Source organism: Chaetura pelagica, unplaced genomic scaffold, assembly GCF_000747805.2.
Source record: "Chaetura pelagica isolate M959 unplaced genomic scaffold, ChaPel_1.0 scaffold405, whole genome shotgun sequence".
In the NCBI taxonomy this organism is placed as follows: domain Eukaryota; kingdom Metazoa; phylum Chordata; class Aves; order Apodiformes; family Apodidae; genus Chaetura; species Chaetura pelagica.
In genome coordinates, this window is record NW_009953489.1 from 4,024,839 (window position 1) to 4,044,295 (window position 19,457).

The 19,457-nt window shown below is 44.2% G+C and overlaps 1 protein-coding gene across 1 annotated transcript in view; it reads left to right on the forward strand.

Annotated features, from left to right (window-relative positions):
• Positions 1-10,124, forward strand: part of BRD3 (bromodomain containing 3) — a 34,203-nt gene extending 24,079 nt beyond the window's left edge. Inside the window, exons 7-12 of the mRNA XM_009998859.1 lie at positions 4,935-5,063; positions 5,472-5,663; positions 6,440-6,675; positions 7,198-7,490; positions 9,359-9,487; positions 10,009-10,124. Coding sequence (XP_009997161.1) covers positions 4,935-5,063; positions 5,472-5,663; positions 6,440-6,675; positions 7,198-7,490; positions 9,359-9,487; positions 10,009-10,124 — 1,095 coding nt within the window. The remainder of the gene's footprint in view (positions 1-4,934; positions 5,064-5,471; positions 5,664-6,439; positions 6,676-7,197; positions 7,491-9,358; positions 9,488-10,008) is intronic.
• Positions 10,125-19,457: the final 9,333 nt, after the last annotated feature.

A 19,457-nucleotide genomic window follows, 5' to 3' on the forward strand; every position in this document is an offset into this window, starting at 1 on the left:
GAGGTTTCTTTGAATCCTTCCTAAATATTTATGGAGCAAAGCTGTATTTTTTTTCCTAGTTCTCATCTTTTTGTCAGCCGGCCAGTGGAATCTGTGTTCGTGGAGGTGAGACTTGCTTCCATGTGCAGGAAGTTTTGCTGCCCTTTAACCCCATGCCTGGGATTGTCTACATGCCCAGGTGACAAAAGGGCAGCTGCCTTTGTTATTCCTTTTATGTTCCTTGACAAACCTTGTGTAGTACCTGAAAGCAGCGTGTTGTGCTCTGATGTGCTGTGCAATTCAGCCATGGTGGTGTAAGGGTGCTTACTACAGCTGCAGTATTCACACAGCTATTTTAGTTTCATTATTTGGTGGTAAGAAAATAGTTGTCATAGTCTGTGCGTTGAGAATCAGACCAGGAGTCACCACTGTGTCTAAGTTATAACTGCCATTCTGATGCTATGGTCTTGGGCAAGTTTCCCTGGAGCTGTGCTGTTGATTTCCCAGTCATAAAATTGAGATAATAGTACTTAACCTACCTCACAGGGCTGTTGTGAGGACAGATACCTGGAAGGAACTAAGTACTAATTATTATTGATTGGGTTTGTACAGAAAGACTGAATAGGCAAAAGCACTGGAAGCATGCTGTGGTGGAGCTAGGCTTAAGAGACCATTCTTCTCCTGAGCTTTGCAGTGCCCTTGCATTGTTAACAAAAGCAAGTGCAACACGCAGTATTTTTGACTTGCAGTTAAGCTGAGCTATGTTAAAGGCCTGCAGCAATTTCCAGGGAGAAGAGAGCATGACAAAGGGTGAGTTAGGCTGCAGGCAAGAAGAAGATCCCAGAGCACACTGGTAAAGCAGGAGAAACAGCTAGATTGAATATGGTAGGCTGTGAAGCTGGATACCTGACTTGGATGTTCTGCTGATAGAGGAAGGTCCCAGTGTTTTCTTGTGCAAGTTTCCATTTTCTCATACTCTTGAGCATGGATAAGGAAGGAGAAAGATCCCTCTGGTTTTGGTACTGGCAAAATTTGCCATCCTGCTGATTTTGGATGCCCAGTGCTGAAAGCCTGCATAATCCTTGTACGTTGTTTTAATTACATGACTTGTTGTCAAGGTCTGCTCACTTCACTTTGCCTTGGAGTTCCTCTTCTCCACCAGCTTGGAGGTGCATCCACGTGGTTTGGATCGTTGGCCAATGGGGTGTTCAGGTTGGTCAGGAGGCCTGCCTCCTGCTCAGAACAGGGTTGTTTACACACTCCAATCAGCTCCCTTCCAATGGTCACCACCTTCTCAGCTGAGGGGATCTGACCTTGCTCCTCCAATGCTGGTTACTGGGCTGGGAGCAGGACAAGGCTGCAAATGGGTAGTATTTTTCTTAATAAACTTGTTTGAAGTGCTGTCTGCTATTGTTTTTTTATGGAGTATTTTATTATCATTGCTCATGGCCCATAGATTGTAGTGTGACTTCTCTGAGATGCAGTCTATAATACATTAACTGCATGGAACAGAAACCTGCCATTTGCAGGCAGTGTAATTCTCCAGTGTCAGGGGCTTTCTCTGTGGCTCTGAAAGGTTTTAGATTTAATTCTGCCCAAGTGACAATGGCTGTGGGAAAGCAGCACCACTAATGGCCTTCAGACTAATCTTGAAGGAGTTATGTGAGAGAGTAAAATATAAACATTGTTGTAGCTATAATAGATTCCCTAATACCTGGTTGCTTGTCACTTTGGTTCTCTGGCTATATTTGCAACATAGGTTTGATTTATTTTTTTTCAGAGAATATTCTTCATGTCCAGCATCTTTTTCAGGATGTGCACTCAGCAGAGGTGTGCTGCAGAAAGAAGGATTTGGAGATTGTTTTCTCTGTATGCATGGTGGAGGAGGCAGGTTGGCTGTCGTGACTGTGCTTGTGGCAGGTGAGAGGTGGAGGGGCTGCAGCTGAGGTTGTTGCAGCCAGGAGCAGAGGGGTGTGCTGGAGTGCTGTGCTGGAGCTGGGACTGGGAAGAGCCAAAGGAACAGGGACCAGTGAGCTCATCTCCACCCCTCAGTTCTAATAGTCATCACAGGGGGAAATAACAGAACTTCTTGGAGTAGAGAGAGGAAAGGATGAAATCATGGGGAGAGAGGAAGGCAGTAGGGGTTAAGTTTTAAAAATGAAGAGTCAGCAGCCTTAATTCCCTGTAGCAGGTAGTGAAACACTTGCTGTGAAGCTGAAGCCACACTGTGCTTCACTGTCCTGTCTGCAGGCAGACAGGACCCACTTGCATGTTCTCCTCTCTAATGCTGGGGAGCTTTGGTGTGGGGAGCCAGGGGCCTGTGCCTGTGATAGGGCTGGAGGGAACCTGGGGTACCTTTTCTTTCTCCATCAGGCTTCTGGGTCACAGGAGCAGTGATGTGGGTGTCTCTGCCTGTGGTTTACTCGGTGGCAAACAAGCAACAGTTCTTGCTGTGTAAGAGGATTTATACAGGAGGTTTACTTTTGGATTAATGTGTTAGGTCCAGGAATCTAATTGTGCTCACCAGTTCATTTTCTTGCAGTGAATTGCTGTGGTTGCAGAGCAGTTGAGTTGTAGGGTCTTGAAAGTGAGGAGGCATTCTTTAGGCTATTTTGAAAGATTTCTTCAGTTGCATCTCTTTGAGTACAAATGCAGCTTCACAAAGTGGCTGCTCCTGTTGAGGCAGTTTCTGTAAGGTATAATTAGGCCCCCAGAAATCAGGCTGAGTGCTCATTTGCTGTTAGAGATGAGGTTTTTTCTGCTGAAGTTGCAGGACCTGTGTGGCCCTATCCCTTGTCAGCACCTGCCCTGATGTCATGCCTGAGGTATGTGCGTTGAGGACAGATGGATGCCCAGTCTTGTAGCAGAGAAAATGGAAAGGGGACATGCTAGATCTTCAAAGATTGCAATAGGGGAGGGAACAAAATTTTCTCTGCATCCTCTGTGGTCAGGACAAGGCTTACCACAGAGCAAGAGACAAATTAGACATTAGGAAACAAACTTCTGAATATTAAGGAATATTAAACAATAGAATTGATTGCCAAGTTAAAAATGAGATTGCTGTGGTAGATGCTGCATGGGACAGAGAATGGTCTGGCTGACCTCTCAGCAGCACCTCTGCCAGTCCTGCTTGCCTATGACTCCTGATTTGCAATTATAAATGTAATAATTTTTTTAAGCTGCTGGGTATCTCACAGTGAATTTGTGACGTAAGATATTCCAGCCCACTAATTTGAAGTCCTTTTCTCTTGTTAAGTTATTTTTTCTTTACAGGAAAACAAAACAAAAATCAACAAATTAAAACTGTTGGGTTTGCATGAAAAGAAAACCTCAGACTGGCTTCCGAGGCAGTAATTGGGCATTGAGTGTGCCACACAAATACAATGCATCAAAGCCTTTCATGCAGTAAGACAAGCTTAAAATAAATAGAACCTTTTGTTGAGCATCTGTTTAGCTTTGGAACTGGCCTGAGACACTTTCTAAACAAGGCCAGTTCTCCTTCAGACAGAAGAAGCACAGACCTATTCCATTTTCAGTCTTTGTGGTGTGGCTCAGACTTCCTCCTACTTACTAACCAGGAGAATGAGGTTTCATGACAGAAGTTTGACGGATGCTGGCTGCAGCACAGCAGGGGTGAGGCTGCAGGAGTGTCACCACCCTGCTTGCAGGTCCCTCTGAAGCTGAATCCCTGGAGGTGAAATTCTGCCCTGTTCAGTACAAAAACAGTTCTAGGAGTCATTTCAAGGTAGCTATAAGGTCTGCCATGTAGCTGTGAAGTATCTGTCGCTTCCATTGAAGAAACAACAAATTTGCTTGTGCTGAGGCTTTTAGCCTGGGTCACAGACCCTGAGCAGCCCTGCTCTCTGCTCACATGGGGGATGTATCTGCCCTGATCACATCTGCAGCCTGTCTGCCAGTTAGCCCTGTCCCCTTACTGGGGATACAGGTGCACGAGACATAGAAAAGGGAGGGTCTCCAAGCACTTGGCAAGTAGAGAATGTCTTTAAACCCAGGTCTTTTAAATGCAAATGAAATCTAGGTTTAGCCGTTCTTCCTTTTGGTAAAAGTAGTTTGAGTTAAGGTTTTATACATGGTAGTAATGTATGCATAGAATCAATGAAGTTCTAGGAGTGCTATAAACTGTTCTCTAAACTAAGTCATTCTGTCCCAAACAGCAAGAGAAATGGATCAAAGTGACAGCTGAAAAATAAGAGAAAGAAACAAGGTGCAAATATTTAACTCCCCATATTTATCCTCACTACCCCAGGAAATAACATATTAATAGGTTCATAAAGGGTGAATTCTGTATCCTTTCTTTATCAATTAGGCTTTAAAATCAAAAGTAGGTGTTGTTGTATTGTAACTGTAAATGTCTATATTGCTGTAGGAATTGCCAAGCAAAATTAACTTCCCTGTGTTAGCACGAAGTCAGAGTTAGATGATCATGATCTTTTCTACCCTTTGAGATTTACAGGGCAAAAAGATCCAAGCAGCACCTAGAAGTACCTGCCTAAAGTGATTCTGTAACTGGAGCTTGGTTGTGTGTTGACTCCTGCGCTTCCTGTCCATGATACTTGTTTACATTAGTTTCTGATCCAGCAAACTCTTTCTAAATGACTGTTTTCTAATAGAATGTGGACCTGAAATTTTCATATAGTACTACTTAAAAAAAAACAAAAAAAAACAACCCAAATTTAGAATCTTGGTGTTTAAACTGCAGTAGAGCAACATGACCTTCTTTGGCTGCCTGGTGTTTGTTCTCTTGCTTGTATTAAAAAGCAGAAGCTCTGAATGTCATTTAGGGCCCTGTAAGCCAGATGAAAACTACTGTTCTCTTAGATGTGATTTTTGGGGTTATTCTGAGTTGTCTCCAAGTTGCACGTGTCCTCCATTGCTACAAATGTCTTTTGCTTATGACTTTTTCTCCCCTTTCCCTTTGGCTTGTTTGTTTGCAGAAAAAAATGGACAGTCGGGAATACCAGGACGCCCAAGGTTTTGCAGCAGATATTCGGTTAATGTTCTCTAATTGTTACAAGTACAATCCTCCAGACCACGAAGTGGTAGCGATGGCCAGGAAGCTCCAGGTAAAGGTGTTGGAAAATGTCTTGTTTAGTTAAGCTACAAGGTGTCCATCCAAAGATCCAAGCATGGAGTCTGCTCTTGGCACCAACAAGGGAAAGTCAGTGATTCCTCCAGCCCTTGGAAAGAGCCATGTTCTCTGCTACAGAACTGTTATGCTCTTCACGTGGTGTGGCCTAATGCCATATTCCACTCCTAAATTGTTACATCCATTGCTGTATTAAAGCAATGGGAGAATTTTCTTGGGCTGACAGAATATGTATACTTATCTGTACACTATTATTGTACAGCACCTTGAGTAGTGCAGTGGAACCCTGACCCATGTTGGGCTGTCAGGTGTGCCTAAAAGGCCAAAATGTGGTCTTGGTGGCCACGGCTCCTTTTAGTAACCACTTTTTCCCCCCTTTTTCTAGGATGTCTTCGAGATGAGGTTTGCCAAGATGCCCGATGAGCCAGCAGAGGTCCCACCTCCACCTCCACCAACAGCACCAGTGGTGAGCAAAAGCACAGAGAGCAGTCACAGCAGTGAGGAGAGCTCGTCTGACTCAGATAGCTCCGACTCAGAAGAAGAGCGAGCGACTCGGCTGGCGGAGCTCCAGGAGCAGGTATTGCCAAGCAGTGTGCCTGTGTAGTATAGAGGGCATAGCAGGAAGAAGGGTTTAATTTTGTTCTGAAAAATCCCCTCTGGGCTGGAATGCAGCAAAGTGATCTCCCTATCTGCCAACTAAAGGGGAAAAATACCTGTGAAATAAGTGCATATTTGGTGTAATGTTAATTTTCTTCTAGATAGCCACTCTCACTGCTGATGCTCTGTGCTTCCTTCTGGGGTCCCAGAGTATGAATGAAGGTGCCTGCAATACTAGGGATCTGGGAAGAACAGAGTGACCCAGGTGAAAGCTTAGAAGCTTCCTGAGGGATATTGTTCCCCTGTACCCTGTCTGTAGAAATGAGCTCTTTTGATGGTTGTGGCTGCGAACACTTAAGCTGTGGACCTTATTATTACAGATACACGATGCCAGGTGCCACAGTGCTTACATGGGCTACCATAATACAACAAAGCATTAATGAAGTAGCTTATCCTCAGAGCAAGCTAGTAAGAGAGCCAAGAAGAGAACCCAGTATTCTAGAGGCCAAGTTGTTAACACTCTAGATGGAACTATTAAGCTTAATTTTTATTTGCCCCTATAAAAAAAGAATGATGTTTTCGTTTGAGTCAGCTTCTGTGTTTTAAAAATCTAAAATCAAGCAAAGTCTCCTGAGTTCAACCACTAGACTCCTTGATCACTGTCTTTGTGATACACTTACATGTTGGGATATTAGAGGAAGGGTATGTGGAGGCATCATTTGTTTTACCTTGAATTTTTTCACTGTTCTCCACCAGCTGAAGGCTGTCCATGAGCAGCTAGCAGCATTGTCACAAGCACCAGTGAACAAACCAAAGAAAAAAAAAGAGAAGAAGGAAAAAGAGAAGAAAAAGAAAGATAAAGAGAGAGAAAAAGAAAAGCACAAAGTAAAAGTTGAGGAGGAGAAGAAACCCAAGGTGGCTCAACCACCAAAACAAACCCAGCAGAAGAAAGCCCCAGCTAAGAAAGCAAACAGCACAACCACAGCTAACAGGTAAGAGTCTGCCTTCTCCATGTTGCCTGAAAGCGAATGCCAAGAGCTTCCAGCCCATTTCTTTTGTCCCTGTTGAATTCCTGGTGAAGCTCAGTTGTCAGAGCAGTTAATTCACTGTTGAATAGTGTCCCCATTCCCAGGCAGCTCCAGGGAGTCTTTTAAGTTAGAGCTGGCACTGGAACCATCCTATTTCCAGTGTCCAACTCTCTTAGAATCCCTGCCTGATCACTCTCAGATAAGGTTTTGCTTTTTTGCCTTTTGTGCAGCCAGCAAGAGTGTGCCATTTCATTGCTGCCCCCCTGCTGCTACATGGGCTTGTTGTCATGTCTTACAAAGCTAAACTATAACAGAACAGCTATCTCAGATTTCTGAGCCCCTTCAGAAATTGTGGTGGTGTTGAAGCCATCTGGCTAGTGGTCCAAAACCAAGGGCATTGGGGATGTTGGTTACAAGGGGGTAGAAGAAGGGACTTCATTGCTTCTTTATACCCATGGATGTTTCTGTGCTTGCCAAACCCCCCAGGCAGCCCAAGAAAGGAGGCAAACAGGCATCTGCAACCTACGATTCAGACGAGGAGGAGGAAGGTCTTCCCATGACCTATGATGAGAAACGACAGCTCAGCTTGGACATCAACCGCCTGCCCGGAGAGAAGCTGGGCAGGGTAGTGCACATCATCCAGTCCAGGGAACCTTCCCTCAGAGACTCCAATCCTGATGAGATAGAAATAGATTTTGAAACATTGAAGCCCACAACTTTACGAGAACTGGAGAGATACGTGAAATCTTGTTTACAGAAAAAACAAAGGAAACCATTTTGTAAGTTACCTCCTGGGGCATGGGTTCCCCCACCAGCTCTTGGGCTCAGCTCTGGAGTTCAGGGCATGTGTGTTGGGATTCTCTTATCCAGCTGTTGGGTATACGATGATGGGGATTTTTAGATATTCTTTTCTATCAAGAAAATGTACAGAAACTTTCTATTTTTTCTGTTCTTTCTTCTCATGTCCTATCATGGATTCCTAGAGGACTGTTTGGTTCCTCTGCAAGACCCATGTGATACCTTTACTACTTATCTAGAATCTAGAAGGCACTATGGAGGTTTCAGTCTCAGTGTGTTAGGTGTTATGTGTTAGGTGTTATTCCAATGTGCACACATTGGAAGGATCAGGTTCATATCCTGAATGCTTTAGCATCTAATTATGAAGGAAACAAAAAGCAAGGTTGGAATCCAGAATACCAAGGGAATAAATGACTTCCCCAAAGTCACCTGGGCAACCTGTGGATTCCGGGTGTAAGTGGCTGAGTTGTACATTCCCCAAAAACTGCTGCTCTTGGATGGTGGGATCACCACATTACCCCCAGTCTATCAGATCACATTATGAATGTTAATGTGCTGCCAAGTGTACACTACAGTGTGGGACAAACCTTTCTCTGTGCCTCATCCACAGAGAGTGAATTGTTCCAGCCCCTTGAGAATTTAGCTCCAGCTGAATAGCAGTAGGATCACTTACCTGAAGTGGTCCTGGCTCTGTCCATTTGCTTGTAGGTTAAGAGGGAGTTGCCCTGTTAAGAGTGTAATACAATTAACTCCTCACAGCTCTTGCAGAGCACCTTAGTTTCCTCACCCACAGGACTTCCAGGTAGGCCTAAGAAAAGCTCATACTTTGATCCCTTTTGGTTTTTAATATACTGCTTTGATTTTTATTTTTTTTCTTGAATCCTTCACTATTGGAATAGCTCAGGAAAAGATTTTCCAGAGTGGTTAGGAAAAAAAGAGGTGTCCTTTTGGAACCAAAGCATAGAATAACACAGGTAACCTCAGATGTCTGTCTGCTCCTCTGAGACTGGTACAAACTGGACCAGCAGACTGGCATGCCTGACCCCAGCCCAACTCTCTAGCTGTCTGCTCTCTATTGCAGTGCTTAGTTTTCAGGGACACACCCTCATAGAACCTTGCTTTCCAGATTTCTGTTATTTTTTTTAATCATTGCTTTAAAACAGTGCACAGAAATGTAGGTATTTCCTTGCTGGATCAGGCATAATGTCTGGCCCCTGTCTTGTACTTCTGATCCTGGCCAACACCTGTGTTCAATTAGACCTTTGGAGGGATATTTCTTCTGCTCAAAAGTATGAGTGCTGCTGGGACTTCTCACCATTTCCATCTTTACTGGTGCAGCTACATTCTTGCTGTCTGCCAGCCTTTGCCTTGCTTGGTTTTTCATTTGTCCTTGTTTTATATATAAAGCAACATAAAACACAGTACATTTTTTAATGAAGAATCTGAAGTTATAGTGGCAGCTGCTTTCTTCTGACAGCCTTTAATGGGACACTTTATTTTACAGGGCAGAAAACCATAACAATTGTGTAATTACAAATGTGTAACTATTGACCATATAACTGGCTGGTAAGTAACCTGTAACTAAAAGGTTATTACACAGATATTTCTATCTTCTAAAATCCTTAATCTCTCTTAAAGTGCATGTTACAGAATTATGGTGATTGGATAATCTTGACAACTTCATGTGTTGTCCTCTAGCTGGGATGTGTAGTTGCTGTGTTGTCACATCATCTCAGCAGTGTCACTGCAGAGTGGCTACACAGATTTACATGCCCTGTAAAATAGTGATGTCCACTCTTTTTCATCTGCAACCATGCAGTTTCAGAAATTGTGCATTCCTCTTCCACAGCTGCAAGTGGAAAAAAGCAAGCAGCAAAGTCAAAAGAAGAGTTAGCTCAGGAAAAGAAGAAAGAACTAGAAAAGCGATTACAGGATGTCAGTGGGCAGCTAAACAACAACAAGAAACCTGCAAAGAAAGGTAATGGCTTTGGGGTTACTGTGCTAACAATGCCCAGGAAGTTGTCTATGTAGATAGAGCTCATCCCTGAGGCAAAACTGCTGCTGCCTTGTAGCCTTGGGTTAATCTCTGTGACAGTTACCCCAGTTGGTCACTAGTGTAGCAGCACAGACTCACTGCTGGGCACTGAGCTTCTCTGTGGGGGCTGCTTAGATCCTCATCCAGGTGGAAGCCATCCTGGGATGTAAATGTGAGGTGTCTTGGAGGCAGTTCATCCTTCAGAGGGAGTAGGAGCATCTGCTCTGTGTCAGCCTGGGCACAACTGTGCATGCAGACCAGTAGCACAGAGCTCCTAATGGGTGGCTTCTCTCCCTTGTGGGGTTAAAAATCCCCAAGCCCCACAGATGGAACAGGCTGCGGGTAGATAAACTGTCCTGGCAAAATGAAGGTGTGAAGGAAGCCAGGGAGGCTGAAGGCTGTGGGCAAACGTTCTGTGGTTCAATTCCTTATGAGTAACCCCGTTGCTGCCTTCTTACCTGCAGAGAAATCTGGCTCGGCTGCCTCCGGAGGCCCTTCCCGGCTCAGCAGCAGCAGCTCCTCGGAGTCCGGGAGCAGCAGCTCCAGTGGCTCCAGCTCAGACAGCAGCGACTCAGAATGAGTCACGGACACTTACCCCACAGAATGGACATCACCCTCACTGATGCTCTGCAGTGTTCCTTTCTCTCCTTAATATACTGCTCTTGTCCAGCGGTGGTCAGGTTGTTTTTGTTTTGTTTCTTTTCCTCTCTCTGACTTTATTTTTTTAATTCAGTGTTATAAAAGGTATCTTCCATTTTTTTGGGGGGGAGCTCTTTTAATAGGTCAAAAGATCTTTGTGTGTGTGTGACTAGACTTTATGGCAAATAGTTCCCTTTGCATAAAGTCTCTAAAATACCTTTTAACTGAAGAAGATTGGTTGAAAATGGAAGAACTTGGAACTCTTAGCAGGAGATAAATAGAAAGCTCTGCGAGGTTTGTAGTATGTTTCCCTCCTGCCACTTCCCTCTCTTCAGAATGTTCTCTTTTAATAAGCCTGCCTGGCTCACACAAGGTAAAAAAAGAAAAATAATACTCTTTTTTAAAAAGAAATCTCTGTAAAATGGTACTGTACCTGAAAGATGTTAGCTTTTGAGCTAGTTGGTGTATTTGTTATTAGCACTAGTATTCTTAATCTCAAAGTCTACAGTGTGATGAAAATGTCAGATTCTATCATCTTTTTACATAAAAACAGAAAAAAACAAAAAAATTCTAATGTACTGTGGATTGCTAACATGCTTTTTTTTAATTCAATCTTGGTAGAGGCACAGGCACCTCTTCAGGAAGGTATTTAAGCATGAATTTAACCTGAAGCACATGAACAACCTTAAGTGGCTGCGTGTCTTGTTTTCCACTCAAGATGTCCACTTTTCTGAGGGATACATTGGGAAGAAGGGAGCAATGGACACTCAGGTTTCTTGGGAATGTTATTTTTACCACCAAAGAGACAATTTCCAGGAAATGGATGCTCTCTATGAAAGTTTTCATTTAATTGAAAACAGATTTTAGCTGAAAGCTTTCAGCTGAACCTTGGAGTGATCCTTGCAGAGTGACCAAGACAAGTCATGTGCTCGTTATTAGATACATGCTTAAGTACTTTCTCCATGACAAGCACCTCAGCCTGGGCTTAAAATAAAGGAGCACTTGAGCTCCAGCTGAGGCTGAGCTGGCAGGGGAATTTGAGAGGGATGTTGTGTGTGTTTGGGTTTGTTTTGTGGGTTGTTTTTTTTTTTTTCCCCCTCCTTACTGTTTCAGTAGTGAGCATCTAGAAAGGGAATGCTACTCCTGTGTTGTGCAGGGTGCAGGTTTCCAGACACTAATACTTACCTCAATAAAAAGAAAAGAGGGAAGGGAGGAAAAAAAGAAAAGAGAATTGTTTTAGGATCACAATTCTTTGAGTCCAACCTAATGTTTTTACCTGCATTGCTGCAATACACTCTGTTTTCACTGTCCCTAATTTCATGTATATATGAGTACTTTATTTATTAAACACCATTGGTCACTTGAAGCTTACTAAAAAAATAACAAAAGCAAAGCTGCATTAAGCAGACCAGAAGAAATGCAGACTTTTAATGTGGTTTGAACTAGATTAAAAAAAAAAAAGAAAAACCACAACAAAAAAGCAAATAAAAATCTGAAACTTTATTTAAATCCAATGGACTTCATACCTACAGGTGCTACAGTCCCTTCTGTCATGTGGCTGGTGCTCTGTCATGTTTGGTGTGTTCATTTTTTGTATTGTTTTCTCTCTATATTTTCACCCTAGCCCCCTTTTTTCCTCTTTTGTACAGATTTTGGAGACATACAAGTAGATACAATGCCTTGATGCAGCACATTATTATTTTCTCTATTATTTCTAGAGGTCCTTTTCCACCTCTTTTTTTGTTAGAACAATGGGGTTTTTTTATAATCCAGTTTTAGAAAAACACCAGTTCTGTAATGACATAAAATTTGTAATCTGAGAGGCAGAAATTTATTGTAAATTCTTAAGTTTTTATTGTAAAGAAAAAAAAATATAGAGTACAGAAAGTTATGCCTTCCCTTCTCTGGCACCAGCCCTTGAGGCTGCCTCTCTGCTGTGGGGTAGCCCTAAAATTGACCCTTCTCTGGTCTCTGTTAGTGGTTTCCAGAGGCCCTGTGATGCAGGTTGCACCAGCTTTTATTTTTCACAGGGAGATGAGTGGCCCTGGAGGACTCCTCAGCCCCAGCACACTATTTCCATTGCATGAGACTCTGAGTTTCTCCTGGAAGTTGCTGTGCATCCCTGGCTCATTTGGCAGTCACCAGGGGTCTTGGCAGGAGGATTCCAGGTCTTTGCAGATAGTTTCCCTTGATATTTGACAGTGAATGAACTAGGGTGTTTCTTACTGAAAATAATTATTTTTCTTGTCCATTAACAATTTACTTATTTTTAGTTTCTTTTTTTTAATTCTGCCCTTAAATCTTCACTTAGACATTTCCTTGGTAATATTAGTATGAAGAAATGTAATATACACCTAATTATTTTTAATGGGGCTGGGTTTTATGTTTCTCCTATTGTCTGAGACTTGCATTCTCAAAACCAACTAGTATTTTAATGAAAAATAATTGCAACCAGTTCAATACCATGACAACTTGGATGAACCAGCTCTCAGTTTTCCCTGCTTGAAACCTTTTTCCATGTGCATTAACTGGAGCTGGTGTTGCTGATGGAATGTGTTGGTTGCTCCTGTGAAGAACAAACTGCAGCCAGTGTTGGAGGCAAAAGGAGCCCACCCTGCAGCCCCTCTTGCCAGCAGCAGCACCACCACACAAAGCCTGGGGACCTGGTTCTGCAGGATGCCACCATCATCCAACCCTGGGGACAACCCTGCTGACCACAGCCAGGGTACAGATGTTCCTCTAGGACACACAAGTGCATCCCACCAAAATCAGTGGAAAGGTTAGAGCCAGAGGGTTGGGGACCAAGCATGAATTGATGGAAAGGGGCCTGGCTTGGGACTGTCTACAGCACTGGAGGAGGATCCCTATTTCAGTTGGCAAACCTGTCCTAGCTTGGGGATTTGCAAGGAGAACAAGCAACCAGAACCACCAAGGAATTAGAAGAACCACCCACGTATCTTGGATATATCCAGCTATACCTTGGGCTGCCTTTTAGTGGGAAACTTTTGTTTTCATGGAAAGTAAGGTGCTCCCTATGAAGTTCACATGAGAAATCCATTTTGGCATGATCTTCATTTCAGGAAAGAAACTGATGACTCTTTGTTTCAAAATGTTCTTATTTTTTTGTGTTTGTAGTGCTCATTATCTCCCAACATGTCTGTAGTGGTGCCTCTTGTATCTCCAGATCAGAATGTCTCCAGGAAAGAAGAGATGTTTTCAGTCCATAGTAAATAGCAGTAGCCCATAATGAGTTGAAAACTCAATATAGCATTTATTTAACTGAGTTTGTATTGCATGGCATGTCAGTACAGATGTCATGAACTAACTTTAAAATGAACAAACATAGATTTGAATGGACATTTTAAAACGCAAGTTGAGAAAAAGATTGACATTTTTATGGTAGAATTTTTCTTGAATCAACAAAGTTTAACTTTGTTTTCCAGGGGAAACTTCACTGAAATCAGTATGATTTCCTATGTATACATACACACAGGTAGTTTTATTGAAACTGTTTTTTCTGAGGAATTCCTGTTTTTGACAAAACAATATCTGACCAGACCTATTATCAGTCAACCAGCATTACTGCACCTTTTAAAAACTTTGCTAACCTTGATCTGATTGTAAGGTCAGCCTGTTTCTTGGCACTCCAGCAGATGTAGGCTCAGTGGGACCAGAGGGGGATCCACATCCCGGGGGCTCAGGCCCTGCTCCATCTACTGAAGGAATCTGTGGCATACAACAGGTTTCTGCTAACCAAATGTTGTCTTTACAAAATCCATTTTGTATTGATGCGATTTTAAACTTTCCTGCCGACAGGGTTTGTAACTGTACAACTGATAATTCCAGGACTATGTAACTGTTGTTTGTGAGTGTGTGTAATAGGTGCACACACCCACCCACACACCAGCACGTGTGTGCGTGTATATATACAAATTAGTTACCCAGTGAGGTCTCTTTCCATGTTCTCTATGTGGTAGAAGCAGACTGCAGTTACCTAATCTAGTTCTTTCTCTGTTTTGGGGACTCTTAGACCAGTTTTTAATTTTTTCCTTGTTTTGAAAGGAATGATGTTTTTTAAAGTTGGGGTTGGAGCTAAGGGGAGGGGATCGGGGTATGACCAAGCAAAACCACAACCTTTTTAGTACTGGATTGTAAAAAGACAATTCTCCAACAGGAGCAGTTACCACTAGGGCTAACTGTGGGCAGGCTCTGCATTGTTGAAGATCCACTTAGGGCAAGGATTCATTACACTAGCAACATGATCTTGCTTGTAAAACAGTAAGATGCATTTTTTAAAAATAAATGGGATTTGCATATCTTTTTAAATGTCATTTTTAAAAAATAAATAAACCACCAGCTAGGGTTTGAGACAGGCCACTTAGAACTTACCCCTGATACTGGCATAACCAATCCAGAAAGATTTGTTGTTGTATTTTTGTTTTGGTTTTCTTTGGGTTTTTTTTAAATATTTAAAACAAATGTTACTTTTCTGTATGATGTGCATGCAAATTTACCGTAACTTTTTCTTACAACTTTTTAGTGCCATTTCTAGTATATTCCTGTAAATGTCAGTTACTGAAAAGAAATGAGTCAATGTAAGTAGTTTAGCTTGTTTATTGCAAATTGCTGGCCTCAAACACAACAGAATTAAAAAAAGAAAGTTAGAAAGTTAATCTTTGATGTTACTGGTAATCATGGACCCTGGTCCTGGGGCATTTGTTTTGTTTTCATAATAAAAACAAAAATTGTTTTGTGTGTGCAGTTTGATTCCCATATTTTCCCCTCTCCCCTCCCTTTCCTCACTCCTTTTTCAGGTGTTGCACTTTCTCCAGCTGATTTTGATTGAGCACCCAGCTGAGTAGCATTGCTGAGAGACACATAAATACACTGAGCCCACATAAATACACTGAGTTCTGCAAGTATTGAAGTCCTTTGGAAGTAATTTAGCAAGTCCAGCTGTTAGCATGGATCGAGTGCCACACTAAGGGGGCAAAATGTCTGCAGGGCAGGGGCAGGTCTGAATCCCAGTTTGGTACCTGGCAGGGGTGTGCTGTAAATAAACCCTTCTGTTGAGGAGGAAAACACACAGACTGCTTGAATGCACCAGGACAGACAAGGAAGGACTTTCATTCTTCCTACAAGGCAACAATCTGAAGGGCTGTTATGTTTATGTGAGAATTGCATCTGACTGAGGTAAGTGCAGCTGAAAAAGTCTGAGAGTTTCACCCAGGTGTCAGGCTGGCTACTGTAAGGCCACCAAGCCCTGAAGGAGCCAGAGGAAATTTCTTCCCAGCACTGGCAGCAGCACCTGCTCCACAGCCAGTGCTGGCCTTGCAGGTCAGCAATCCCAAGACAACTGGGAAAGGGGGGGACAGAGGGGCTGGTCACATTATTGACATTATTGTATGGTGGCCAGAATCTATTTTGGTCACTGGAGGGGGTTCAGGTCAGTGTTGCTGTTAGCTTTCTCAGATGCATGCCTGGTGGTTTATAAGGCAAGGGTTACAACAGCCAGGTTTCCCCAGGGTTAATTTTTCTCTAACCCCGTTCCTGCTCACTGGGTTTAAAAGCCATGATTTCTCTAAGGTTTTAGCAACTTGTTTTGCTGAGCTGTTCTGTCAGTGTGTCTGTGTTGAATCAGAGATGACCCCAAAAGAAATGTCTGTTCAATCCATCCTCTAAAAATCTGTGAGGCAGTTGCTCCACAGGAGGATGTTTTCTTAAGCTTTTGAGTTATTTCTAGGTGCTTCTTCCTGACTTGAAGGAAGACAGAACATAGCTGAGGTTCTGCTCAAGCCAGGATCTGTGTTGATAGAGGTTATTGCATGTGTGACATCCAGAGGTTCTCATGCCTGAATGTGCCACTGAGACTGGATGAGGGCTGTTGGGTTTGGAACCCAGAGGAACCTCTTGGAGGAGCTTCCTCCAGGCACAGCCAGTCTTCCCAGGTAAAGTGGTGTGACTTTGACCCACACCCTCTCCAGTAACAGAGGCAGCTCCTAACTGGGATGAACTACCCATCTGCTGAGCTTTCCCTCTTCTGCCTGGGTGGAGATGGGGAGTGAAAATAGCTGTAGTCCTTACATGTGCTGAAGTGATTAACATGCAGAAGAAAAAGAGCTGCTTGTGATCATGCATTCAAATCATTTTAATGCACTTTATCAAAGAAGCTACACCAGCATTTTAAACAAGTGCATCAACACTACACAACTGGCTTACAGAAATGCTCCCTCAGAGCAGCCACTCCACAAACCTGCTGTGACTAATAAGGATACAAATATGGAAAATGATCCAGTCACATTCATGGGGATGGAAGAACAAGTCATGGTCCTCCCTGTCATGTCCAGCCTCAATCCTGGAAGAATTTATGCACATACTTCACTTTTCATTCTTGTATAGTCCAATTAGCACTCTTCAAATAACTGAATTGTGGCTTACCAGCCACAGAAACAAAAAGAGACTGATTATACCCCAAATAATTTCTTACTGAAATGGAAAAAACAAAACAAAACCTAAATCTTTTTGGTTTTTCTATAAGAAAAGTAAAGAAAATTATGTGCTGTTCCTTAAACTCCCAGAGTTCACATGCTCCCCTGGGAGCCCTGAACCAACCTCTTCTGCCTCTCCAGGTTGCTTTTCCCTGCAGTTCCCATGGGAGCTCTCAGACCAGCTTCCTACCCGTTTCTAGGAATAATTACCTGTGTGCTTGGCTGAGAACTGGAGCCTGGGCGGGTCACGTAACCCCGGCAATGCTCTGCCTTAAACAGCACACCCAGTCCAGGAGCCTCTGCTGCCAGCAGCTTTGTGAGCCTCTCAGGTTTTGGGAACATTTCCCATCCAGAGCTATTCCTGGCAAGATGGAGAGGACTGTGGGAGCCTGCAGAGCAGGGCACGGGTCTGTGAAGCACTGGGGTCCAGCAGCAGGGTTAGTTGTATGAGCACACACATAAGGTACCAAACGTCAACACATGCATAAATAGTACTTCAAAAAATAAAAAGGAGCTGCCTGTGGTTTGCAGTGCACACATGTGCTACGGGCCAAGTGCATCAAAGCTCTCTGAGCTTGTGTTAAAACATTCTGCTCGGCCCAGAGTTCAGCAAACTTGAGTGTGTGTTTTGTATCATTTGATGCACACGGGAGAGGGGGAGAAGGGTCTTTGCTGTATTTAAATAAAAAATAAAAATAAAGTGCTTGAAAAATGAGCAAGAGGTTTTTGATAAATGTATGTAATGACCATGCCTGAGCTTAGACAGGTAAATAACCCATCCTGAAGCCAACATCAAATACTGATTTGCTTGAAGTTAAGCCTGTACTTGAGAGCTGTGCCAGGGCTGCAGGACATCCTGGGCAGGACAGACAGGGAGTCTGTGACTTATGCCCAGAGTTACACATTAACACTGAACCCTGGGCACATATTTAGTGCCCTTGGAAGTGGTGCTGCTTTTTTTTTAATAGAGGTTTAGGTGCTTGCTGGCTTGGGTTTCTCAGCTTGATCTTGCCTTGAGCAAGTTAGGAAACAACCTGAAAGCAACCCCTCTTCCCAAGAAGGGCAATTGTAGTATTTTTCCCTCCTAAAACACTTCAGTTAGTTGAAATAAACACTCCCAGACACAACTTTTAAAATGCATGCACCAAAACTACTATCCAACCTGAATTAGAAGATGAACCCTTCCAAGCTACTGTATGCATTAAAACCTAAACTGCAAAGCCAACTTGAGTAGAGAGTTTCCTTTTGTAACAGGTCTCTGGGTGCAGGGACATGCTGTGTAGGAGTTTCCTCATGTCCTTTAGCAGCAGATGTGTATATTTACAGGAGTTTTCTTCCTATTGCTCTCCTGGGCCTGTCCCTCCCTTTCAGGTGGCTCACCTGGTGACATATACAAAGTGTCACCTGTGTGAAGGCTCCACCAGCTCCACAAGTCCTGGTATTTCCATGATGCCAACTGTAGAATGAGAGAGGGCACTCTGCTCTGCACAGGGTGCCCCTGCAGCACCAGTCTCCCACCAGCACTCACGGAGCTTTGGCAGTGCCTGAGGACCAGCAAGTGGAAGTGGCAGCTGGGGATGGCTCCCCCATGACAGTGGGTGCTTCTCATGGTACACAAGCCACTTACAAACCACACGTGGTCCAGCACGGACCCTGCCAAGATGGCAGGCAGCAAACACAGGCTCAGGAGATCCCGAGTGAGACTGGTTCCCTTATGCACACACTATGACATGAAAAATCTGATGCTACCAACAGTGAAAACAAACATAAACTTCAGACAGCCCTTCTGGTCTGCCATGAGGATGGTGCCAACCCACCTCCCGCAGCTCAGCGTGAGTCTGGTTTGTCTCCACGTGTGGATTTCTGATGCGAAACCATCACATAATAGCACAAAACTTAGACTGCCCCGTGTCCCTGGAGACATCCAGCTTGTTCCTGTCCCGCACCAGGATGGCTTCGTTGCCGTACTGGGAGTACCACATGCTGCGGCTGCGGCTCAGGTAGGTGTTGGGGGGGGCCGACTCCAGCTTCTGCTGCTGCTGCTGCCAGATGAGCAGAGACGTGTCCCGGTACCGCAGCCGCGCGTAGCCCTCGGACAAGGCTTTCTCAGGCAGGGGCACCCTCCCGTTCATCACTTTGTCAGTCATCTGCTCAAGGAGAGCTCCAAAGCCCCTTCCCAACAGCTCCAAAACACACCCCGCTGGCTCGGTCCAGGTCGAGTGTTGCTGCTCTGAGCTCAAGGGAGAACATCCCCAGGGCACCGCTGGTTGGTGGAAGCAACACTCAGGAGAGGGAGCAGGGACACCCGTGCCCAAAACCCACAGTGGGCAGCTTGGCTTTGCTTAAATAACAAGCCAGGCCTTCCGAAAGCTCATCCAGTGGTGACTCTGCAGCACGTTCCATCTTTTGAAGCGACCACACGCACACGAGCTGCTTGTTGTTGAGAGTACATGAAGTATCTTGGTAGGTGCAAGCAAGAGGTAGCTCCACAGTGGTGGGCTTGCCCCGCAGCTGGGCAGGATGGGCTGAGCAGCTCTGGATGAGTTTCGCTTCCCTGCAGAACAGATCCCGAAGCCGTAGAGTTAGACCTACAAGGTCAGACCTAAAAGGTCAGCAGCAGCCAGGCCCGTGCAGGAACTCCCCACCTGTGCTTCACCCTGACACCAGCCCGACGGACAGGAGCTCCTCACAGCACGTACCCGGGGATGCAGGAGATGCTCCCCCCAGCCCCGCTGACGGGGTGTCCATCACCCCCAGGCCGGGGTGTCCATCACCCCCAGGCCGGG